Below are 27,340 nucleotides of genomic sequence, written 5' to 3' on the forward strand. Positions count from 1 at the left end.
ACACTGTAAGCATAAAACTGCCTATTCAAGCCTCAGCAATGGCGGACTCCACTCCCACCACCAAGCTTCAGCATCCCAGGTTGATCTCAGACTACTATGCTAGCCATGAGAATTTCAAGCCAATGGATCTTAGCTTTGATGGGCTCCGTGGGCATGGGACCCACGAAGCCAGGCACCGAAGGGAATCTCCTGGTCTGCCAGTTGCAAAGACCATGGAAAAAAGCACAGTATGTGGGCTGCAGTGTACTGTTCCTCCAGGTACAGTCTGTCATGGCTTCCCCTAGCTAGGAAAGGGAAATTCCCGACCCCTTGTGCTTCCCTGGTAGGGCAACGCCCCGTCCTGCTTTGGCTCGCCCTCCATGGGCTGCACCCACTGTCTAACCAGTCCCAGTGAGATGAACCAGGTACTTCAGTTAGAACTGCAGAAATCACCTGTCTTCTGCGCCCATCTCACTGGGAGCCACAGACCAGAGCAGTTCCTATTTGGCCAGCTTGCCAGAAAATACATTTAATGATTTTTTAAGTGTGTAATTGATGTTCTGATTGCTTTGTTACTGGAAGCCTAGATTTTATTGTCTTCCTTTATACAGCGTTTAGTTTTGTTTCAGCAGTCTACTACTGCTGATCAGCTTAATCCTTTTAGTGATTGATATTAAGCATTGCATGGGCGGTCATAGAGTTGCTCTGCTTCTTATGTTTTACCTTTCTTGTGTATCAATTTAATGCCCAGAGTGTTCAGCAAAATCTTCACTCTGACTTGTTAGAACTTCTCATTGCTTGTCCTACTTCACAGACTCTCATTGTAGACAAAGACTGTGCAGATTTCTGAAACTCCTGTTTTGCTTAACTCCTCTTCAGAACTCTGCCTCAGAAATGTCATTTGACTCAGCATGTCTGAATGCCAATCCCTACCTTTTCTGCTCTGTGAGATTGCTTTGTTCTGCTTGGGATTTACTTCTCTGTACCATAGTCTGAAATGTGCTCCCATGCATAAAGCTGAGACAATTATAGTACTACATCTTGAGTTTTCCTTCTTTCAGAGATCACAGTGCTGTGCTTTCTGTCATCAGGTTGTCCAATATCTGAAAATAGTTGCTTAAAATAACTTTCCTAGTTTTTTTTATTTTTATTTTTTATTATTTTTTTTTTTTTGAGACAGAGTCTCGCTCTGTCGCCCAGGCTGGAGTGCAGTGGCGCTATCTCGGCTCACTGCAAGCTCCGCCTCCCGGATTCACACCGTTCTCCTGCCTCAGCCTCTCGAGTAGCTGGGACTACAGGCGCCCGCCACCGTGCCCGGCTAATTTTTTATATTTTTAGTAGATATGGGGTTTCACAGTGTTAGCCAGGATGGGATGGTCTCGATCTCCTGACCTCGTGATCCACCTGTCTCGGCCTCCCAAAGTGCTGGGATTACAGGCGTGAACCACCGGCACCCAGCAACTTTCCTAGTTTTATAGTTTGTAAAAGGCAAGAGTGGTAGCCTGATACCATTATGGATTGCAGCAGGATCCATCTACTACACTGTGACAGTTCTTTTGCAACAATGGCATTGTTAATGAATCTTTACTTTTTAAACCAACCTTTAAAAATGTACTCAGTTATTGATATTCTCAATTCTTTATAAAATATACCTACTAACACCCTTGACATACTACATATATAGCTTAATTAAGGCTTCATTTTAGTATATTGCCAAACTTCAGCTCTGTCATTGAGTCATATGCTTTCTCAAGACTCAGCGAGCTTACTTCCATACCTGTCTCTGCCAGTTATACTTGACATTGTAATTCATAATGTAATTGAGTGCTACAGTCTGCTTATATGAGGACAAGAGAGTCCTTTCTGTTACAGTTCTGTTGAATACTTTGAGAAGACGATAAAGGTGAATTTCTAATGATAGTATTCAAGACTTGCAACCCCACAATATGGCGACGTGGCATATTGAATATTTTATGAAGAAAGCAGAAGCAAAAGGTCATTCTGACCTTCCCTGCTCCCTGTCTCTTATGAGGTAGGTTGTAAAATGAAGGATTTTTTTTAACCTTTCCCTGAAGCAGGTTATACAACCTTTTTGTGAGAGGTGCCTTACCTATATGTTGAGGAAGATAAAGGATCACAGAGAAGAATCTGAACAAAAAGCTTTGCTAAGTTTCTGCAGTATGTTACCATTAGATCACACCCCCTTTGTCGTATCATATTTCTGACTACTTCTAGCCTACCCATAAAAACACTCTTCATCTAGCCTACCCATAAAAACACACAGGTTTAACTCTTTTTTTGGGTCTTCATTTCCGTATGAAGCCTTACGTGTCACATAAAACTTATATTAAATAAATTTGTAAGCTTTTCTCTTGTTAAACTGTCTTCTGTTTTGGGACTCTCAACCATGAACCTAAGATGGGTAGAAGAAAAGATATTTTGTCTCCCCCATACTAATAATTCCTGTCAAAGTATGTCGAGTAAAAGGATTGTGTGTGGTGTAAAAGGAAATCATTAAATTCTAGACAGATTTTGGACTCAGATTATTTCACAAACATTTTTATATTCTCACTTCACATTTACAAAACCAAAACTATAAATTGTAGATGGCGTATTTTCTTGATGGTTTATGGAAAAAACAACACTTGGGATTCTGATAAATGGACCTATACTCAAAAGGCATGGCCCAAATCAGATTATTAAAAGAATGCACATGTACATTCTTGCATTATAATATAATGTTTAAGGTTTGTGTATATTTGCTTACTTAGTGCTTCCCTGGTTTTAATAGTATATTCAGGCAACTGAGCTAGGACCAGTTCTTAACAACAGAAAGGAAACTTCTGTTGCATAGTTTTTTATTCTTATGCTAAATTGACAAGGAATCCCCTTACACTTTTTTAATATGCCTTCTTGCAATCTAGTTTGACTTGCACATCATTGCCTCATGAATATTTCATTATTAAATCATAAGCATCCAGTTTTCAATCCATTATTTTCTCTTATTTCCAATGTCCTTTTCAGATATAATTAAGTTCCTTTATTGCTTAAACCATTGCTTGATTTTAGGAAATTTATGTTCTGGCCCTTTGTCCTGATGTTTGTTTATTTAAAAATTATTTCATCTTTAGTTGTTTACTGCCATACCTTTTGTTTTCATAATTCTTAATGTATGCTATATGTTCTTTAGTCTTTTTAATTTATTACCAGGAGATGAAGAGTATTATTTAATTAAGAAATAATAGATTGGTTCCGTTCTGTTCTGTTCTTTCTTGGCTTCCCTTTCTTTTCCTTCCCTTCCCCCTCCTTCCTGTTGCTCTTACCTTTTTCCTTCCCTGTGGGTCCTGCTTTATTGCCCAGGCTGATCTACAATTTCCTGTGCTCAAACAGTTGATTTGCCTCAGCCTTCCAAGTAGCTGGGATTACAGACATATTCCATCTTATCTGGTTTAGATTGGTTCTTTGCAAAAGGTAATGTTATATAAGCTCCAGGTACCTAATGACCAGACTTCCCCCCCACCCCATCTTTTATTATAGCTTCTGAAAAGCTGCCAGGTATCCTAAAATAGGTACATGACTTGATGATTTAAAAATCTGAAAAATCCGGCCAGGTGTGGTGACTCATGCCTGTAATCCTAGCACTTTGGGAGGCCAAGGCAAGTAGATCACCTTGAGGTCAAGAGTTCGAGACTAGCCCGGCCAACATGGTGAAACCCCATCTCTACTGAAAATACAAAAATTAGCCAGGCGAGGTGGCAGGCGCCTGTAATTGCAGCTACTTGGAAGGCTGAGGTGGGAGAATTGCTTGAACCCAGGAGGCAGAGGTTACAGTGAGCTGAGATCACGCCATTGCACTCCAGACTGGGCAACAGAGCAAAAACTCTGTCAAATAAATAAATAAATAATCAACCAACCAATCAACCAAAAAATCCATCCAGACATGGTGGCTCATGCCTGTAATCCCAGCTACTCAGCAGGAGGTGGATTGCTAGAGTTCAAGACCAGCCTAGCAACATAGTGAAACCCCGTCTCTACAAAAAAAAATACAAAAAATTTGCCAGGCATGGTGGCATGTGGCCTATAGTCTTAGCTACTCAGGAGGCTGAGGTGGTAGGATCACCTGAGCCCAGAAACTCAAGGCTGCAGTAAGCCATGATCATGCCACTGCATCCTAGCCTGGGTGATGGAGTGAGATCCTTTCTCAAAATAAATAAATAAGTAAAAATTAAAAAAAAATTCCTGAAGTATTGGGTTAAAAAGCAAATCCATTTAGCTGCTAAAAAGTTGAAATTATCAAATGTTACATTTTTGTAATTGTATTAAAAAATATATTTAATAATTCTCAAAATGCTTCTGTTAAACATACTGGTTTTCATCGAGGCATTGATCCTTGATTTATTTGTTAAGCATATTTTTCAACAATTTCAGTTGTTCCAAAGTTTGAACTTAGAAAACTAAGATTTTTAAGTTTTCCTTATAAAAATGCAAAAAGGTGTTCCAATAGATTTTTCTTATTTGGGGGAAAAATTGTATTTTTACATCATTTTTCTAAAATTGCATTCATCATAAAATAGTTCCTTAGTAGACTTGATTTGGTTATGTCATATGTCAAATCATATACAACTATTAGGGGGAAAATCTTTTGAATACCCATTGCAAAGTTTATGACTGACACTACTGTAACAAAAAACAGATTAACAAGAAAAAAGCATAACAAATGTTTTACTTACTATTTATTTTTTAAAGAGATGGGGTCTCCCCAGCTGCTTTCAAACTTCTGGCTTCAAGCAGTCCTCCCACTTCAGCCTCCCTAGGAGCTGGTATTACAGACGCATGTCACTGTATCCAGCTAACAGATTTTTTTAAAAAAACAAAGTTTTACAGGCAGTGGCAGTCTGATAGATTTTCCTGGTTTGCAGTTTGAATGTCATAAACGTTGTCTACACATGAGTTGTTGTGATTTCTCTGAAGTTTCTATCAATTTATCCAGCCTCAGTTTATAAGACTTCAGGAAAAGGGAACTTTAATTTCAGTAATTCCAAGTCAAAGGTTGAGAGAAAACTAGAAATATTAGTTTGGACAACTGTAGCTAGATATTAGAAGAAACCAGAAGAATTTAGGATTCATTCCAGTTTGTAGGTAAGTAACAAAACTTCAAAAACAATGTGCTAAGATCTAATAGGTGCACTGTAGTTTTCTTCTAAAACATAATTTTTCTTTCTACAGTCATCCTCATTTTTATCAAAGATAATCAAACTAAGACTAATTTGTTTGCAAAATAAGTTTAATCATACTAAACTTAGTGATATGGTTTGGATCTGTGTTCCTACCAAATCTCGTGTGGAGATATAATCCCCGACACTGGAGGTAGAGCCTGTTGGGAGGTAATTGGATTATCGTGGTGGTTCTTCTTGAACAGGTTAGCACCATCCCGTCTGTGCTGTTCTAGTGATAGTAAGTAAATTAGTTATCATGAGATCTGGTTTTTTTAAAGTATGTAGCATCTGCCCTCTTCTCTTTTCCTTCTACTCCAGCCACATGAAGATGCCTGCTCTGGCTTTGCAGTGAAAAGTAAAAGCTCTCTGAGGCCTCCCCAGCCATGCTTCTTGTACAGCTGGCTAAACTGTGAGCCAATTAAACCTCTTTTCTTTATAAAATACCCAGTTTCAGGTATTTCTGTATAGCAATGTGGGAACAGACTAATATACTTAGCCTGATTATTTACATTATGTGCAGCATAGGCTCTTTTTAAGTCTGTTTTGTTGGAACTTTTCATGAGGAGTCTCAAATTGAATTTGTAAAAGCCTCTCGAGACTAGAAGGCCAAGCCAAGGACTCTTCATAAGACTTTGCATTCCTAGAGATTAGGTGAATTCCTCTTTGAGGACCCCAAATATCCTGAGGTTCCTGGGCCTTCCAAGAAGTGGCATTCCTTACTCACCTAGCTGTAAGGCAACCATACAACCATGTATTCTAGTTACCAGGCCAGTTTTTTAACCCATAAAGGGTTTTTATTGGCTCCATAAAGTCAAACTTAGCTTCTTAAAGTTATTTGGTTGTATTTGAAAATAAGACATTCTAGTCAAAGTCTTGGTAATATAAGCAGTAAATACACAATTTCCTGTTACAAGAACAGATTCTTCCTGAACTTGTGCAAGTAACTATGATATAAAAATAAGAATACTTGCTAATAGTTCCCGGATTCTAGAAGGATTATGCAGGGAGAGAATTTTTTCAATTTTTGTTTATAAAAGTATACTTTACTAAATTGCTGTAAGCTATATAGATAGCTTAAAAGAAAAGAAAAACGAATTTCCTTAAATCTGGAAAACAAAACATTAAAGACCCGCAATGTTTCAGACAAACAAACTATTATCCTCATTAGTTCATTCACCTTCATGTAATTAGTTCTTGTTCTGCTTCATCTTGATGAGCAGTTTCACGAACCCATTAGTTTCTTCATTCGAGTTCTGGAAATTCTTATGCAGTCCAATGGTATAATCTTAAAGTTACCAGAAATCTGTGTTCTAGAGTACTTGTCAGTCTTTTTCATTAATCCTCTTGAAGATGAGGCAATTTAAACTACAGCTCACTGCAAACACTTTCAGACAAGGATCAAAATATATAGTAACTGTCTTATGAATGACAGAAGACTTAAAATGGCCATGGTTAAAAGTCTGATGACTGTTCATTATCATAATGATGCAGTTGGCAAGGAAGTTTGGCAGTTTTTTGGTATACAAAATGTTAACATACTAGCCAGAATTATGACCGATAGCATTACACCAGAACATATCAGAATTTTTGAAATGTCAAATAATTTATGGAACGCTCATTAATAACATAGATAATAATTTTGAGAAGTCTGAACATCACTTATTATTTAACAGTGCTTCCCATATAATTTAATATATCAAATAAGCCTAATTAATATCTCCAACAGGTTGAGAGACAAATCCTTTGAGACTTTCCAGGGACCCTCTGGAAAGTTCCAAAATTAGAGGTTTAAAAGACATTCTAGTCAAAGCTTTGGTAATATAAGCAGTAAATACACAATTTCCTGTTACAAGAACAGATTCTTCCTGAACTTGTGCAAGTAACTATATTGTATAAAAATAAGAATTTTACTTTAAGAAGTAAAAAAATGTCAAAAAGTTTAAAGCATTTGATTAAATAGGCCCATAGGGCACTGTGAAACATCACCAGTTACAAAAGATTTTAGAGGCAAATACAGAAAACTACATAGTTATAAATATGTGGAGCTAAATAATGAGAACAAATGGACACAAAGAGGGAACAACAGACACTGGGGCCTACTTGAGGTAGGAGGGTGGGAGAAGGTAGAGGACTAGAAAAAAATAACTATTAGGTACTATGCTTAGTACCTGGGTGATGAAATAATTGTCCACCAGACTCCCATGATACGAGTTTACCGATATAACAAACTTGCACTTGTATTCCTGAATCTAAAATAAAAGTTAAAAAAAAATTATCTTGATAAAACACAAAATCTTTGTTTATTTGGCCAGTTACTTAACAGATAAAGAAAATTCTTCACTTTCTTAAACCAGTACTCCAGGAAAATTTGTCATTTTAACAGAGAAAACCTAATTTCTAGTTTTGCATCAGTGTACTATTAATACTATAGCTATAGCTAATTTTAATAAAACTATGTAAATGAATTCATTCAATCTCAGCCATCTTTGACCACATGAGATAAGATTTTTTTTCCCCAAGATTCCTTTTCCATAAGCCTTTTTTAGTCTTGAAACAAATATCCAACTGCTTTTTCTTCCTGCTTTTTTCTCTTATTCTGGCAAACTACTCATTTTACTTTAGCACGGAATTAATTTACTCTCTTTTCCCATAATGGAAAATATATCCTCATGCCTTACAACTTCTCTTACCAAAAAATACATCCTTTATTGCATATTTTTTTGTATAAAAGTTGTTTCTCTTCACCCTTCTAAATTTGTAACTTAAACTATATATATATTAGAATATTAATACTTAACAATTGTGAACTGTCATGTAGTAATATTCTGTAGATTAATATTATGATTTCTAGAAACATGCTTCCTTATAGTACAATTTCTCATTTTTATTAACAGACCAAATATGTTTAGATACTCTATAGTGTATAAAAGCAATATGCCAAAAGTATATAAATTCAAATTTATGTTCAGCAATTAATGTTTCAGCATTTTATTTTACTAAGAAATGACCTAGACGTTTAATGAATATCTGTTACTTAATCTTACTTAAGTATAACTTTAAGGTTGCAAGTTACCAAAAAGATTTTGGAACCTCTTTTTAAGTTGACGTCTTGTATAAAATGTTATTATTGAAAAGTTCACTTACAAATTTTACTCCAGTTATATTTATTTAACTTACTTGTGCTCAACAATTATACTCAAACTGCTCATGACAACTTCTTGAGACATTAAACAAAGCTAAGCATCATTTTATTTTTATTGTTGAAAAATCAGGCAATTATCAAAAATATCATAGAAGCAAAGAAACTAAATAGTTAAACTTATGTTTAAACTTGCTTCTTCCTGTCTCTTTTTTTCTTTTGGTAACAGTTGTCTCCCTGAAGTTTGTATTTCTAAAAGATAACTATTGAGTTCAAGAGAAGACAGGTAGGAAATTTACATCTCAAAGGCACAGAAAAAGAATGTAAGTTTTTTCCAAGGAGGAGTTTTGTAACGTATTTTTGCCTATTATCAAAGATTTTTCTTACGGAGGCTGTGGATGAAATTTTTAGGTGAGTGAGTGACTGAGGAAACATCTAGCAGTTGTCTTTCCCCAAAGTTCATCTAAGTGAACAAAACATCCATTTCTGTTTTCAGATAGTTTTTTTTTTTCCTCTTCTCAGCCTTACATGGTTGCTTTTGGGATACCTTGAATCCCTGGAGAGTAGGGGTACTTGAAGTTCAAATTACTGAGGGGCTGGAGTGGAAAGAGAGGGAGTCTGGCAGGGGTAGACAGAAGGATGGCAAAGTAGGAACTTGAAGGGGAAAATATCAAGATTCAAAGTTACTTTATGGAAGATCAGGAGGAGGAAAGGGGAGCAGAAGAAAATGGAAAAAAAGGTCCAGAAGGAAGAGGAAGGAGCCAGTGTGGGCAGTATCTTAGTCTATTTGTGTTGCTCTAAAGGAATACCTGAGACTGGGTAATTTATAAAGAAAAGAAGTATATTTGGTTCATGGTTCTGTAGGCTGTGCAAGAAGCATGGTGCCGGCATCTGCTTCTGATGAAGACTTCAGGCTGATTCTACTCATGGCAGAAGGTGAAGGTGAACCGGCTTGTGCAGAGATCACATGGTGATAGAGGAGGCAAGAGAGAGAGAAGTAATGTGTCAGGCTCTTCTAAACAACCAGCTCTTGGAGGAACTCTTACAGAAACTAATAGAGCAAGAACTCACCCATTACCACAAGGACAGCACCAGACCATTCATGAGGTATCTGCTCCAATGACCAAAACACCTCCCATTAGGCCACACTTCCAACATTGGGGATCAAATTTTAACATGAAATTGGGAGGAGACAACCCTTTCCAAAGATAAGCAAAAAGAAAGAAAAGACCTTTGTTGTTATAGTGGTTATGGATCTCCAGTTTCCCATGAAACGTGGCATGTCTGTAATCACGCACACATTAACCTGTGACATTAACTAAGTGACTAACCAAGCAGCTAAGGTTGAGACGACAGAATCCCCTTAAAGACCGGGATCTTTATTACAAACTTCCCTGAGAGCTGGTGTGGTTGGACAGAGAATGTCCTTTAAAAAATGTTTAATTGTTATTTTCTTGAGGACAGAGATCCTGTTTTCACTGTTGCTCATTGTGTTCGGTGTCTAATATGTAGTAGGTGCTAAAAATACGTTGAATAAATGAGAAACATTCTTTTTGTTGTTGAAGGTAAGCACTTCACATCTGTTATTTAGTACTCATTTTAGCATAGCAAACTGATTTTATACGTGATGAAAAAGGAGAGGTCTATTAATTTGCCCAAAGTTGAGAACTGGGATTCCAACCCAGTTTTGACTCAGCCCTTTGCTTTTAGCCAGGGCTTTCCTGCTCAGAAGGATCTAGGAATGGTAAAAATAGTTTGAGATTGAAAAACATGTCTCTAATTATTAGTTTTTTACTCCTTGTATGATCAGTAGCATCATTTGCATGAACTATTTCTATCATATTATCCACAGCATTTCATTTAAACTACACTTTTGGCTCGATGATAATTTTGCCCAGTATGCAAAATATAACAGATGTCACATTCCAACACTTAATTCATTGCCTGGTTGGACTCCAACATCAATTTCTTACTTTAACAAACAAACAAAAGTTGGTTCTACTGGCACAACTCAAATTTATTTTTATATTTTTTATTATATCTGAATCCTTATGGCCCCTAAGTTTTTAGAAGTGTTCAGGTTCTTCCACAGTAAGTAAATAGATATGATAATGCTATCTGCCAACTCTTTATATTTTTTAAACTATAAAATTTATTTTGTAAAATGTCCTTATTTATGAGACCTTTAATGAGTTTCTTGCTTTAAGTATCTGTAGGTTACTTGAAAGAAAGTTTTTATTACAGGCCTAAGACTTGTTTTTCTTTTAACATCTTTCATGGTTGAAATAGAATATAAATTCAGGCATCAACTTTAGATTAGTTTTAGCTGTAAATAACTAATAGTCTGCAATAGAACAAGTTTCTATAAGCAGTATTTTTAATGTTTCAGTATGTACTCTACTAAAACTTTTCAGCATTAATTCATACTAACATGCAGTTTAATGAACTTACTAGGAAAAACATGGTAAAAATTTTGGATTTTCTGGGTGTACTGAGAGATCTAGCAAAAATGCATCCCAAAGTGCAAAAACCTTACATTTATTTCTCTTTATGACAAGTGTAAACTGTTAAGGTTAAGTGGGTGGGGCAACCGGAAGTAATTACTAAGGCCAGTGGCATTTTTGTGGTTTAATAAAGGCAGAAGCTAATTATTCAGTTTTTATTTAAGTGAAATGGTGCCAAAAAGGAGGTTCCTGCAGAGCAGCTGCACTCCTTCAGTGTTACCCTAATTTACCAAAGACACAACTGTCACAAACAAAACTTTTAAACTTGATATATAGCCACAAAAGTAAGGAGGCTTTTGTTTGGAGTGCATGCAGAAGAACTCCTTTATACAAATCAACCGGCAGATGACGGACAATGATGAAAATTTGATTCTTTGAAGTCATAATAGTCATTGAAATGTGTGAAATTCTGGTATTGAAAAGAGAGCGGCCAGCAAGACTCTAAATCCTGGGTGGTTGCAAGAAGCTTGCTGGGAGGTTTTTCTGCATTTTGACACCAACTTCCCATTGCTTGTTCCCTGCTTCCTTTGTTAAAGAAAAAAAAAGTTGAATTCACAGAAGATAAATGGAGACAGTTGATAACCGAATCATACAATTTTAATATGGAAAACTAATATTTTATCATGGAAATTGGTATTTGAAAGAATAAAGTTCATATACGTATACTGGTACATTCATAGTGATTTTTTAAATTCCTCTTCATTCATGTAGACTTGTGAAATGGCGGGTCAGCTATCATCTCCTCCAAAATTTAAAATTGTTGAAGATATAGTATTGAAAGAATGAACTTTGGAATTATAACATGCATCTTTCCATTAGCAAATTTTGACTTGAATGCCCTTAATCTGTGAATTATTGACTTATTAGTTATCATTTATTAAAATAGCATATTGTACATAAGGTTGTATTTCTGAAACTTTATTAGGATAATGACATTAATAATGGAAACATAGGTTTCATACTTGACCCAACTATTCAACAATTAAAAGTTTTAAAATTCAATAAATCTGTGTATATTACTTATGGAGTAGCTTGTTTTATTGGAATTTATAGATAATTATTAATTGGTGAGTCTTGAGGTTCTTCAGGTGCCAGCTTGAAGGCTTTTCATACCTATGTGATTTCGTTTTTTGAATTATTATTTATAAATTATTTATCTCTATTTTACCAGTAAAATGAGAAATTTGTAAAAGGCAATAGTGACGTCTTTCTCCAAAGCATTTCTAGCTTTTCTAAATAGGTTTCAAAAACTCACAGGTGATCCATATTGCCATACAAAAGTAGAAATCCATAAAGAATACAGTTAGTTCATTATAATTTAAATAGTTTACAGATTTTAAATTTTTTTTGTGGAAGTTAGATCTCAGGTAGCTCCGTGAGAATTTAGAGGGAACCACACAAAGCATTGAAGACACAAGTAGAGTTCAGCATAGCGCCTCGTAGTTCTTTTCAAGTGTTACATTGTTTTCATGGAATCTTGGAGTGGGAGCTTTAACCCATTGAAATGCACTTAAAGAACAGGTTCTTCTGTCACTAGCCGAAGCTGTGTGGATGAAATGATAACAATAGGGTGTCGTGATGCATTTTTAAAGTGTGAGAAATCAGGTTGTCTAGACTGAGAGTGTGCCTACAGGGACTAGGAATTTTAGAGCCTCTGTGCCCTTTAGGTGTCAAGTATATGAGAGATGCCAAGCCTCTTTATTCTGTCTTTGGCAGCAGCTCAACTGGGCTGTAGTACCTTACATGTCTTCTGCATGCAAAAACAGTGATTCTGTGTCATGACAACTTGGATTCCCAAAATCAGAAACCCACTTGTTCAAATGCCAACTTTAAATTAGGGGAAGATATCAAATAATTGCCGTAATTTGAGGAGACATGGAAGTTTGGTAGTTACGAGTTCAAAATATAAATAGCTTAGCAACATTGTGTAGACACTTTTTAAAAAAGGTTTTCTATCCTAAAATTTATACTGTCTTTTCTACTTTGTAGATCAAATACTGTTTTATAGTATAAATCAAGAAATACTATTTCAATTTTTTTCAAAACTTGAAAAAGTTTAAAATCTTAAGTTCTTTAATCACTTTGACATATATGTATCACAGTATAGAAGTAGGTAAAGTAAAAGTGTTTCCTCTAATCTTCCTGAGGTAACTATGTTAAGAGTTTAATGTGTTTCCTTTCATATAGTTCTAAAAATAGACATAATTTACAGCTCCAGCTTTTATGAACTCAGCTCAGAACAGAGGGAATGCTTTGGAATTTGGAAAAGATGCCCCACCCCATAATTCTATAACATGCTTATAGTGTTCATTTATACCCAGCTTAAGCTGTATATAATATTAAATAATAAACTACTATGGCAGATTGCAAGTATTACAGTGAATTCAAAGGAGGATTTAAACATTGAGGACTTCCCAGGAGTTGAGCCACTTAAGCTCTTAAGTAGAGACATATATGCTTCAGGAAGTCGTTAAATGTAATAATGCTTAAACTTTTTTTGAAGTTGAACCTGAATATTAGAAATTACCAATTAAAATATTTCACACCTTTAAAAATTATGTGCCAACTTCACTCATTTTGTTTTTACTTTAACCTAGATATAGAGAAACTTTAAAAATAAATAAATGTAGGCACATATTAGAAGTGCATATTTGTGTAAATATTTATATGGATAATTTTGATAGTTTCTCTAAACAGACAAGCTGTGACAAAGTAGCCACACCTAATTATTGATGCAGGTGGAAAGGTATTGTGTTAAATAGAGGATTGGTTGCCAACTAAAATAACTTTAGAGAACTGGTTTTCAATCTTGTGGATAGAGAGACTAGTCAAGTCAGAAATGTGCCTAAGTGTTTTTCCCACTAGTATGTACTGCAGCTAAGTATTCTTGCCAATTATTTGGTTCATAGCATTGATAGATTGAAACTACAAATAAACATTAGTCTTCATTAGGGTGTGTATTATAATGACATAAAAATTCACAGACATTTTCTAGTTTTCACAAGTTTGGTATAATCGTTTTTATGTTAACTCTTGTTTTTACCAAGTTATCCAAAATTTACGTTAGTAAGTGAACCATGATTTTAAAATGCTTCATTATTAAGCATATGGTTGACCCCAGTGTGATTTACTTTGATCACATAAAGTATTTTACCATTGCTAAATGGAGGTTTAACCCATTTATGTCTGAGGTTGCAATTTTTTGAATGTTTGCAATCAGACTTTGGCAATGGCCTTAAGCAGTAGGATGTAAATAACTCCCACGTGCTTAGAGTTCCAATAATGAAACAGTAGGCATAAATAGGTTTTAAACTCTGAATTACTTTACTAATTTGTGTCCTGACTGCCACTATGTTTGGATAAATGTATCTATTCTGGGGCATCAAAATTCTGTGCATTTTTAAAATGAGCATTTGTTACTGGATAACATTATAGAAAATCAAGTTAAAGTTACCATTGATTTCATCTCACATTTTGGCAAGAATTGTGCCACTGTTTGGGATTACTTTTGCAGAATATGTTTGATCGTATCATTTCTCTAGTAGGTTTCACCAAAGGGAGATACATCAAAATGCTAATTAAAGTTGTTAATTTTAATTGTTTACAAAAAGTTCAGGTTTCCCTCTGAAGGTAATGCCTTGTGGGTAAGCAATTTGACACAGAAACTGTAAATAACAGATTGTCTTCTATTTAAGATTTAAATATTAGCCCTTTGTCAGATGAGTAGATTGCAAAAATTTTCTCCCATTCTGTAGGTTGCCTGTTCATTCTGATGGTAGTTTCTTTTGCTGTGCAGAAGCTCTTTAGTTTAATTAGATCCCATTTGTCAATTTTGGCTTTTGCTGCCGTTGCTTTTGGTGTTTTAGACATGAAGTCTTTGCCCATGCCTATGTCCTGTATGGTACTACCTAGGTTTTCCTCTAGGGTTTTTATGGTATTAGGTCTAACATTTAAGTCTCTAATCCATCTTGAACTAATTTTCGTATAAGGAGTAAGGAAAGGATCCAGTTTCAGCTTTCTACTTATGGCTAGCCAATTTTCCCAGCACCATTTATTAAATAGGGAATCCTTTCCCCATTTCTTGTTTCTCTCAGGTTTGTCAAAGATCAGATGGCTGTAGATGATATAATTATATTAAAATCATTTTCAAAAAAAAAATATTTAAATAAACATGCAAATAAAGATATACTTTTTATATCCCCTTTTCATATTTCCTTTATATTTTTTCTCCTCTGACTAGTTCACACTTGTTCACAAAGTAAGAGCATTGTTGACTATAGGCTCTTCTAGCAAACAGTCTCTTCAGAAAATGCCAATGCTTTGTTGGACAAAAGGGCGTAAATTTTTTTACAATCCTTTTCCACTGTCTCCTACCACCTCCCCCTAATAAACCATTTACAGGTATCTAAATAGCAATTTATGTTGTAAAGTATCAGAATGGTAGTGAAATAAACCAGAAAGTTTCTCTCAATTTATGAACAAATCTGAATGGAGTTGTATGAATATAGGAAACAACAAAAGTACATTAGTGAGTATATAGGCTGTTTGAAATATTTTTTTTTTTGGCTTGTTTTTCTGTAGGATATCACTACTTTAACTGGCGTTCCAGAAGAGCATATAAAAACTAGAAAAGTCAGGATCTTTGTTCCTGCTCGCAATAACATGCAGTCTGGAGTAAACAACACAAAGAAATGGAAGATGGAGTTTGATACCAGGGAGCGATGGGAAAATCCTTTGATGGGTTGGGCATCAACGTGAGTACTTTAGTTTAATGCGAATATTGTCAGCTCTCTTTTTCTGTGTAGATTTTTATTTTAAATATGATTTCAAACTCCTTTATGTACAGTATACTTAGGACAGTACTTTTTGATGCTGTGCTCTTAGCACAATAAACTGTGACATAGTCTTTTTCAGAGTACTACTTATTAGATAAAAATGACTGAGTTTGAGAGCACTGTTATGGAACTCAAAGCTATGTATACAGTAGTCCCCCCTTATCTGCAGTTTTGCTTTCTACGGTTTCAGTTATCCGACGGACGGTACAATAAGATATTTCGAGAGATGGAGAGAGACTACACTTATATAACTTTTCTTACAGTATATCTTTATAATTGTTCAATTTTATTGTAACTTATTGTTAATGTCTTACTATGCTTAATTTATAAGTTATACTTTATCATAGGTCTGTGTGTTTAGGAAAATACAGGATTTGGTACTATTCGTGATTTTAAGCATCCACTGGCATTCAATAGGAGTTTTGGAACTTGTCCCCCCTCCTCAGATAAGGGGGAATACTGTTTTATCCAAGATACTGTATGAATAATATTTGTAATATGGTGACACTAACTTGTCTTAAAATTACAATAAACTTCTTTGTAATATTTTATATATATATATATATAAAATATATATATCTTTTTTGTTTGGGGGGGTAAGAACTAGGTGAATTTAGAAATTAGCTAATGAGGGAAACTTGTAAGTTCCTGAGATATTGTGATTAATAAATTACATTTTATTTTTATTTATTTATTATTTTCTTTAGAGATGGGGTCTCGCCCCCTTGCCCAGGCTGGAGTGCAGTGATGTGATCCTAGCTCACTGCAGCCCTGAACTCCTGGGTGATAAAGCAGTCCTCCCACCTTAATCCCCCAAGTAGCTGGGAATATAGGTACATACCACAGCTCCTGGCTAATTTTTTTAATCTTTTTGTAGAAATGGAGCCTCGCTTTGTTGCCCGGGCTGGTCTCCAACTCCCGGCTTCAAGCGATCCACCCATCTCAGCCTCGAAAAATACTGGGATTACAGGTGTGAGCCACCACGCCTGGCCATTGAATTGCTTTTTAACAGTGTGTTGGAATAAATTCTTGTGGTACTAATGAAGTCAGTGACCTAATTCTCCATAATGGAATAGGGCCCAAATGTTAAATAGAAGGGCTGATTCTAGTTAAATTTAAAAAGCTGACATTAGAGAAAACATTAGGCAGATAAGCTAGAAAATTGTCTTTCATATTGAAACTCTTAGAACATTGTATGTGTCCAGTCTCCAGTTGAAGGTAGTTATAAACTTAAATTAGAAAATGTAGACTGTCTTGTTTTAGAAAAGTATAATATGCAACATCATTTCCTGTTGATTACTTGGGAGACCTTTTTTTTAGAAAACATCATGTTGCAGTTTAAATATAATTATTTTATTAGGCAAATGATATATAGGCACAATATTTTAGTTTTCTTCTTATGTTGCAGTTTAGTTCATTTATTAAAATGAGAAAAAAGTCAAACAATACAAATTCAATTAGAACATCATAAAAATACAAATGTACTTCCACAGATCTACAAATTTGTTATAAGATTAGTTATAATTCAATGTGTTATAAAATTAAGAGAACCAAAATGAAACACTTTGCTAAGAATATTCTGCTTTGTCATACCACCTAAGTAGAGTCTGGAGCACTCACTGGTAATAAAGCTGAGAAATAGATACTTATCCAACTTAGTCTTTGTAGTGAATCTGTATATGTGAGATGAGGCCGCCACGTCATGGTTACAAGGAAGGGATGGAATCAGCTCATCTCCCTCGAAGCCCATAGTTGTCATGTCTCCTGTAGAAGTAGTATAAGACCTGGCCTGGAAATTGTTAGAAAGGGAGCTACCAAATGGAAAACTGAATCTACCCAGTTTCTGGAAAACAACAGATGGAGGAACATTTGGCTTCCAAACTTTTTCATACATGAGATAATTTTCTTAAGTAATCTTGCTCTGGTGGGTTGTATATTCTGAGTGCTTGTCAAGAAAACAGAAGTCTCCCATTAACTCTAACTTCAAAGAATAAATACCAGGTCAGATTTCCCAATGCACCTTACTGTTTCAAGAGATTCCTGGTGGTGTCTGCATCAGTAAGTATGGTCATATATAGACAAAAGCAGTGGTTCTCAACTGAGGGTGCTTTTGTTTCCTTAAGACATTTGCCAGTGTGTGGAGACATTCCTGGTTGTAACAAGTGATGGCTTCTGCTGACATCTAGTTAATAATGGCAGTGCTATGAGACACAGGACTGCCCTCCTTTGCAACCAAGAAAGAATTTTCTGGCCTCCCAAAAGTAGAAGATGCTGAGGATTAAAAGCCCCAGTATCAAGGAGAATACTTTCTGAGACCTTTTTTTTTTTTCCTTACAAAAACGCAATATCCCCACCAATGTGAGATGTTAGATCACATTTTTGTACAAGGGTGGTTGTGGTAGGTGGAATTCTAAGATGCCCCAGGATATCTGCTTTTTTGTTGCAACTCTCATCATCCTCTTCCATAAGGTATGGCTACGTCCGTGACTTGTTCTAGATAGTTGATTATGGCATAGGTGAGGGGATGCTCTCTGGGGATTACCTTTCCTTATATCAGAAACAATAGGAATCTATATTTTCTTTCTATCTTGTGTTTGCTTTCATAATAAAGTGATTTAGAATATCCCCCTGTTCATGGAAATTTTGCCCTGTAGTCTAAGGCCTTTCATACGTAATTGAATATTTTTGTTCTTTTTTACATTTTAGATCCAGGGGGTACATGTGCAGGTTTGTTACATGAATGTATTGGGTGATGCTGGGGTTTGGGCTTCTAGTCAACTCATCACCCAAATAGTAAACACAATGCCCAATAGGCAGTTTTTCAACTCTTGCCCCCTCTCCCTCTCCTCTCTATTGGAGTTCCCAGTGTTTATTGTTTCCATCTTTATATCCATGTGTACCCATCGTTCAGCTTTCACAAATGAGAACATGCAGTATTTTGATTTTCTGTTTCTGCATTAATTCACTTAGGATGATGTCCTCCAGCTTCATCCATGTTGCCGCAGAGGACATGATTTGATTCTTCTTTATTGCTGCATAGGATTGCATGATGTTTATGTATCACATTTTCTTTATGTACCACATTTCTGTATCCAATCCATTGTTGATGGACACTTAGGTTGATTCCTTGACTTTGCTATTATGAATGGTTTCTTTCTGATAAAATGAGTTCTTTTCCTTTGGGTAGATACCCAGTAGTGAGACTGCTAGGTCAAATGGTAGTTCTGTTTTTAGTTCTTTGAGAAATCTCCATACTGTATTCCATAGGGGTTGAATTGCTTTACATTCCCACCATTAGAATGTAAGCATTTCCTTTTCTCTGCATCCTTGCCAACAATAGCCATTCTGACTGGTATGAAATGGTATCTCATGGTAGTTTTGATTTGCATTTCTGTGATGATTAGTGCTGTTGAGCCTTTTTCATGTTTATTGGCCATTTGTATATTTTCTTTTGAGGAGTAGGTGTTGGTATCCTTTTTATTTTATGTTTCACATAATATATGGAGTCATTTGGTAAACCACAGGCTTCTAGAAGCTGAAGGAACTTATAAGGAAAAACATTTGTCCCTATCCAGTGATTGAAATGTTAATGATTACTGTTTTTCAATCACATGAGATTTTTACATGTTCATCTATTCCCCAGACTCACTGTTGTAATACATTCCCAGCAACATTCAGTAATAAATCATTATTTGAGTACTTGTGCCTTATATACTCTAAATTGTTTATGGGTAAAATATTTATATAAGAATATACATTTGAGTGGTATAGAGGAGAAAAAGTAATATCTTCCTCACATCTATTGCAAAGTTTGTGGCTGAGACATCTGTAACAAAAGATAGTTTAATGAGAGACTCTAGCACACAGTTTCATTTTGTGTAAGTTTTATGTGATACAGGAGCCTTCAGGAATGAAGACCCAAAGAAACAGGGAAATCTGTGTATTTTTGTGCTTAGTTTTGAGGAAGAGTAGACAGTCATACAGAAAGATGGTTGGACAGAGTTTATGATCTAATGATCATAAAGTAGGAAGAACTTAGCCAGACCTGTTTGTTCAGATTCTTGTCTGTGTCTCTGTGTCTTCAGAAATGAGGACATTCCGTTCCTCCTGTTACAGGGTGGACAGTTCTGGAATGAGGGTCTTAGGACTGACTTCAGAAGGTCAGATAATTCTGTTATGTCCTACTTCAGGGGAGAGTGTCAGAGAGACCTTCCTGCTTCTGCTGTTTTCTCAAATGCCAAGCTGCCATATTTTGGGGATACTGTGTCCTGAAGACCATTAGTGGGTTGTTTAAATAAATAAAGTTTTACTTTGCTGTGCTTGTACAAAGGTTCACACAATCATTATTATAGTATTGCTTAGTCTGGAAATAGCATAATTAAATTTTGAAATATGTAGTGATTTAATACTCTGATGCTTTAAGACAAAACTGTAACCTACTGTGCATAAAAATGGAAATGCTGTTTTTATTACATACTGATTGAAAATGAGATATACTACATGTTTGGGAGGTAAAGTTCTTTTCAAAACGTAGTTTTGCCAAAGTAAAACGTTTTTTGAAGCAATAGACCCTGTCTGCAATTGGTTTATCTGAGACGTTATTTTGAATCTTGAATATTTTAAAAAAATATTCATTACTTGTTTTTGTTCTGATGTTAAGAAGCAACCAGTAGCATGAAAAAATGTAAGAAAAAAATTATTATTTAAAATATTTACTTATTTGATTTGATTAGAATAGAGAATTGCTACTCTTTTTTTAGCATTTTTAATGACACAAAAATAGTATATAATTTTACTGCTTGAACATATTGAATTCTGACTTCTTTTGGTGAGATATTTTAAAGCTTTTTATAAAATTGTTGGAATTGTAAGCTGAAGGTTTTTCATGATCATCTAATTAAATTTTATCACTTAATTAAAAAGTAAACCTGTGTCCCAGATAAATTAATGGGTTGACCATAGTTTGGGTTCTCAACCGGCTTATATTTTATTTTACAATTATATATATAATACTAATATGTAGAATATTAAAGATATAAAATACTTTAAACCTGGCTAGATAAGTTCATATAGACTTGTATTTTTTTTTTAATCAGGAGAATTACTATATTTAATGGAGAAAAGAGAATGTTAATATTTTCATGTGTTTTTTGCTGTGGTCAAGGAATGATTTTAGGATATGCTAAAAGAGAAATGACTATCCATCCTATACCTAGAATATATTTGTTTCCAAAGCCACAAGGTTTCCTAATTTAGGGGATCTTGGGCTTAACTTTATTCATTTCTTCTAACTGATAGATAATTCTATCTAGGTCTATTATATTGATGGAATGGCTTGGAGGATTTAACAGACATCTAACCCTGCTAATGTAAGAGTATTACAGAGGATTAGAAGTATGCAGTATAAGAAATACGACAAATGTAACACCTGCAGAGATTATTTTTATATACCTTTGGAAGGATTTTTTTTTTCTTTTTTTATCTTGCTTTTAAATACACAGGAAAGGACACATTTCATTGAGCAGCAGAGGCAGTGCTAATGGAAAAGGTAATTTTACAAAGTTACAATGGTAATATTGTGACAGAAATTTGAAATCTTAAGTCTTTTCCCATATGTTTTCCTCAGTGGGGATTGAGGAGAAGGATCCTCATTGTGAAAATGGGCTTCGTGACTATAAACATCGTTTTATTTTTTAAAAATATACTGAATACATTTCATTGTTATCTGCTTATCTACAGTATTTTTTTGAAAGGCCACTTTGGTTCACATGTAGGATTTTAAGATAAATGTGTTTGATCTTTGTTTTTAGATTTCTAAACTCATATTTTTTAAAGTACTGTATTTACATTTCTTCTCTCATCCAAAGTGGAGCTTTTCTTATGCTCTTTTAATTACCTGAGTCTTTAAATGTTAGAACTCAAAGGTAAAAGATTTATCTTTGTGTAAATATGAAAAATATCTTCAGGTGCAAAATTATCCTTTGGGTTTGACCCAAGTGTTTTTACTTTTTAAATCTCCTTGATCCTGTTGCACGGAGAGAACATGACTTATCCTTGTTTAATATTGTAGCGAGTTGCCAAAGATAACTATTGGTTATTAATCTCATTTATTTTTTTTACAGTCTTTTATATTTTAGGTTAGTAGATACTTACTTTTCATTTATTTCTGTAAGCAGGACTTTAATTTTGATTAAACCTAAAAATGATTTATTTTTCCTCAGCTGTATTAGTGTACATTGGTCATTGAAACTCAGTGATCATTGGACTCAGTACTTTTTGTGTTAATCACATTCTGAAAATGTGACTTCTGTGTTAAATTTTAAAAATATTTTTTCATTGGAAAATTATGAATCTGTCATTCAGCTTCTGGAAACAAGGATTTGTTCCACATCATAGTGGACATAGAAGGTCAAACAGTTTAAGCAGAGATATGCACTAATGTAGATGTTGCAAATTCTCTCATCACTTGATCCTCAAGCCTTAAGTTATCAAAGTGGACATCTTACTTAAGTTGGCAGATAATTCTTTTGATGATGAGTAAGTAGCAAATGGAAGTATTGTCTGTATCATCTTTCCCCTTTATGTTGTAACACATTGCCAAGGCACTTTTAAAATTTGCTTTAATCAGGTCATTCAGGTTTTTTTTTATTAAATTTAAATAAGGATTCTGTCTACTTTTCATCTCATTACTGACTTTTGAACAAGTAAATGACTGTGTTTGCATTTTAGATTTAAACTATAGATACATGTTTCCATATATAACATATAAGCCAGGAATGTTACCAGTTACTCCTCTCCCTCCCCTGCTTACTACCCTCTCACCAGTATACTCCCCTCCCTCCATAGAAGCTCCCACAACAATTTGGTATATATCCTTCCAGACTTTTTACACTGTATGTATATGCATATATTTAAGTTCATATGTCTTTTGGTGAAATGTCATGATTTTCTTAGTATAAGTTTTTCACATTTGTTATTAAAATTATGCCTAGATATTTTAGTTTTATCACTATTTCAGATGAGGTTTCTTCATTACATTTTCTAGTTGAGTATTGCTAATATTTAAAGTTGATTTTACATATAAGCCACATTATGTACTGTCTCTTTAGTTCTCATGGTTTTTCAAGGGATTCACTTTGATTTTCTAGTTGTATAATCCAACAATAGTGGCAGTTTGTTTTCTTCTTATAGCCAATTTCTCTTTCTTGCCTTGTTGCATTGGCTAAAATTTGCAAAGTTGAATATTAGTTATGATATTCAACATCCTTATTGCCTTTTCATTTTTTAGCAGAAATGTTTCTGATATACTAAAATGGACAAAGTTCTTTTCTAATCTTGATCTACCAATAATTAAAAAAAAAATCAGGAATGGGTATTGAGTTTTAATGTTTTTGTAATATCTATTGAAGGGCATTTTCTTCTTTAATCTGTTGATGTAGTGAATTTCAGTTATATATTTTCTAATCCAATTATATGTTCTATAATTGGATATGGATTTACTATTTTTAAGTAATATGTGTTTGGTAATACGTATTTAACATTTTTGCATTCACCCAATCAGTGGAATTGGCCTGATGGAGGGTGGAGGGAGTATGCACACATAACTTCTATAGCAGAATATAATTTTTTTTTTGCCCAGCTATTTGGCATTTCTTACATCAGAATATTTTTAAAATAACAAAAGTATTTATTAAAATATTGGTTTTAATATTACATATTTTTTTCTCTATGGTCTTCATTATATATGTCTGCTATTTGCAGAAAGATAACCACCTGATATTTCTGAATGGTGCTAATCAAACTAACAGCATTTAGAGCCACTTATAACTGCTATTGATACTTAAACTAAAAAAATAAATAAATAAGCTAAGCTTCCCAAGAAGAAAGTCATTCACTTGCTGTTCTGTGCCATTCAGAGGGCATCTAAGAAAAATTCGCAGTGCCAAAATGTTTCACCAATATATTTTATGCATGAATAGTTCTCTTAGGTAAAGTCAAGAGTCAGTTGATATTTATAATGCTAATTTTTATATTGTATTGATACTTAGATCTGTTTTGAATAATATTAAATAGGCTTTGCTCGTAAGCAGAAAATGATCATTGAAATACACCAATGGTAGATATCGTCACAAAGTCTGTTTTATGGTGTAGAACAAAAAGCAATTCGCCAACCAATGTTGGACATTATAATTATGAAACAATTTTTGGTATCATTTTATTGGTTTACTGATGTTCATTAGTGTGTAGTAAAGTATATGAAATGATATTGGAGGAAAAATAACCTAAAATCAACCTTGGAAATATGAACAGATACAATGTATTATTTTGCCAGGCTTAATATTGCTTTTTAAACTTTATTGAAATATACATTAAGAAAAGTATACAGATCAGAAGCATACAGCTTTGTGAATTTTTACAACCTGAACACATATGCATGTGAGTAGTACCCAAATTGAGAAACAGCATTTCCAGTACCTCAGAAGTTCCCATTTCATCCCATGCTTTTTTTGGATTTCAGCCTTCCAGAGGTAACCACTGTTCTGACTTCTAACAACATAGATTAGTTTTGCCTATTTTTTTTTTTTTCCACTTCAAGAAAATCATCCTTTATGTGCTCTTTCGTGACTGGCTTTTTTGCTTAACTTTGTGAGATTTATCCATTGCACACTGTTTATTGATGGTTATTTGTGTAAATTTGTTTGGGTTATTATGTATGATATAGTACTAAAATGAAGAATCTCACATATATCTTATAGTGGATATGTGGCTTTCTAATATGCTAATTAGTCCCTGAAATATTAGTCACTAGTTAATATTCAAACAATTTATATTAAGAAATAACAATCTATTAATTATCTGATCCCTAATGTTTCTCAAATTAATGACAGTAGCAACTTGATAAGTTTTGTTCCAACAGACAGTGAAATTACTGACAGATCACCTTGAACTTGTGGAGGATTATGCATTGTTGGAGTGGATCTGTTTGTTTTACTCTTAGTCTTGGAACCTAGTGTTAAAAAATAAAAAGGCACGGCCTTTCTGAAGTTTTGATAGAAAGCACAAGGTGTTTACCCACATTCTCCCTTCAGACTCAGTCTCCCCTGTAACAGGCAGCTGCTGAAATCTTTGCTCAGTTCTTTCAGCCTTCCCAGCTATCATTTTGAAGCCTTGCTCAATCATGTACAGTTCAAAAGCTCCCTGCTCTGTGGATTACTCCTTTCCAGCTGCTCTGGCAATCCTGGACTCCATTTCCAGGCACCTTGCACTAAGATTACAGCTTTCTGCTTGAGTTCTCGATGCTCCTAGCTTGTCTAGACTAGAGAATACCTTATGGGAAACACCGTATAAAGTTGGATCTAAATCCATTGTGGTTCCTTTTTTTGAAAGAAAACCCTAGTTTTTTTCCTGCTATTAGTCACTCTCTGGTCTCTGAAAATTATTTTTCTGTTTTGTCCAGAGTTTATAGTTAGATAAATCTGATATAATATTCTGCCATTACTCAAATTGGAACTTCAGTAATTGAGAAATGAGCAAATAAAGTCTAAAAATAAAAGCACAAATTATATTTAGTGGATATTGAAAAAGAGATTATATACAGTTGGAGGAGGGTAGGATGTGAAAGACTTCATGGAATAAGTTAGTATTCAAAGTGAACCATGAGGGATTATTTGAATGGACTTCCATATACAGATAATAGGAGAGTATTCCAAGAGGAAGGAACAAATTGAACTGATGGGAAAGTACAGCCTGCATTTATATAAAAACAATTAGCAACCTGATTTGACTGGTTGGTTACTTCTCAGGGGAGTAATTAAAAAGAAGGCTTGCAAGTAGTTCTGCCCATGTTATAGCAGTGCTTAAATGCCAGGGTAGAAAGCCTGAAGTTAATGTGATAGACAGTGAAAACTATTTGAAATTGTTGAACTGGGCAGTGAGTAAGTTTGGGATTTGAACTTTAGGAAGACTAATCTTGGTGAAGGATGGATTGGAGTCAAGGAGGCAGAAAGATTAGTTAGGATGGGGTTATGGGAAGAATGAAAAAGAGCTTAAACTGGTGGTGACAGCATACCTAGAAAAGAACTGCAAAATACAGGAAATGAAGGAGAATGAGAAGGGTAGAAACTGAATGGCTGGAAGAATAGTGGCTTCTTCCAGTGGATGAATGTTGTTACTATTGGATACAATGGATATAAGTTGTTACTATTTGATTTCTATATGTATGTATTCATAAAGTGAGGATAATAATACAGGCTATACCATCTTTGCAGGAAACAGCTCTGGTCTCCTGGCTAAGTTTTCCTGCAATTTTTTCTGTCTTGTTTCTTATTCTCAACTAAGCCAGTGTGCCTATCAACACTTAACAGATTACTGCATCATATTTATGTTGACACTTCTGTTCTCAGTATGTATAGTTTAACTATCAACTGGAAATCGTGTGTGCTTTGAAAAGGAGGAACCAATATAAAATTATGATGTTAGTACTAATATAGCCAGCCATATGAAGCTCTTTTGCTTACAAAGGGTAGGGGGTGGGTTATGATAAAAATATATATAATTATAGAAATCTCAGAGTAGCAACCATGGTCTGTGACCAGAACTTTGGCAGCAGTAATTTGTGGGTCTTCCCGTTAGTGAGAGGTACTCCCCATGTATTCTCTTCTCATATCTTTCCACTATCCAAATTACCTTTTGAATCCTCCTTTATATATTCTTTACTTCCACATTTCTAAACAATGTTTCATAGAATGCTATATTATTCACCTCTGAGAGAGTCACAATAAACATTTGTAGCAAACAGTGTTCTACCTTGTTGTAAGAATAAAAGTGGGGCGGGCACAGTGGCTCACGCCTGTAATCCCAGCACTTTGGGAGGCTGAGGCAGGTAGATCACTTGAGGTCAGGAGTTCGAGACCAGCCTGGCCAACACAGTGAAACCCTGTCTTTACTAAAAATACAAAAATTAGCCAGGTGTGGTGGTGCATACCTCTAATCCCAGCTGCTTAGGAGGCTGAGGCACGAGAATTGCTTGAACCTGGGAGGCAGAGGTTGCAGTGAGCCCACATCACGCCACTGTACTCCAGCCTGGGCGACAGAGTGAGAGTCCATCTCAAAAAAAAGAAAAAAAATTAAACAATTAAAAAATTTTAAAAAATAAATAAAAGCGACATTTCTTGAAGTTGGATTTTCTAAAGAGCCTATGTAGATTTGTAAACATTAACACTGTACTACATTGAAGAATTCAGTTGGATGTCAGATCTTGGAGCTTTATTTTTTTGTGCTTTTAAAGAATATTGTTAGTGATAGAAGGTTTGTCAAGAGTGGATAATCTTCAAAAAGGAGACTCAGAAGAAGTTAATTAAAAAAAAACAAGAATGTGTTGTTGCATTTTCTTGGGTAATGATAGTACTAGCAATTTTACACATCAGTAATCTTGATAGTAAAATTTAAGTTCCATTTAAGAATCCTCCTGGGTTTTTTTAATTCATCTCAGATTTTTTTTTAGAGTTGAATAAAATTGTTAAAGACTAACTGAATGCCTTTGCAATTATGAATTTTATTATTTGACAATACATATTAGAAAATCTCCCAAATTTAACACAGAAAAAGGTATTCCAATTAACAGTTTTAAAGAGATTATTACAAATAAAATATTCCATCGGTAATGTA

The 27,340-nt window shown here is 34.6% G+C and overlaps 1 protein-coding gene and 1 long non-coding RNA gene across 3 annotated transcripts in view; both read left to right on the forward strand.

Annotated features, from left to right (window-relative positions):
• The window catches only part of NDUFS4 (NADH:ubiquinone oxidoreductase subunit S4), a 116,296-nt gene that overhangs the window by 69,005 nt on the left and 19,951 nt on the right, over positions 1 to 27,340 (forward strand). For both annotated transcript variants that reach the window (XM_015140073.3, XM_001096347.5), the window contains one exon: positions 15,420 to 15,592. In XM_015140073.3, the coding sequence (XP_014995559.1) occupies positions 15,420 to 15,592 (173 nt within the window). The remainder of the gene's footprint in view (positions 1 to 15,419; positions 15,593 to 27,340) is intronic.
• Positions 1,090 to 9,562, forward strand: LOC144341410 (uncharacterized). The gene is made up of 2 exons (XR_013418329.1): positions 1,090 to 5,604; positions 8,564 to 9,562. It is a non-coding gene; the product is annotated as an uncharacterized LOC144341410 (long non-coding RNA).

The sequence above is a fragment of the Macaca mulatta genome, chromosome 6 (assembly GCF_049350105.2).
Source record: "Macaca mulatta isolate MMU2019108-1 chromosome 6, T2T-MMU8v2.0, whole genome shotgun sequence".
Taxonomy (NCBI): Eukaryota; Metazoa; Chordata; class Mammalia; order Primates; family Cercopithecidae; genus Macaca; species Macaca mulatta.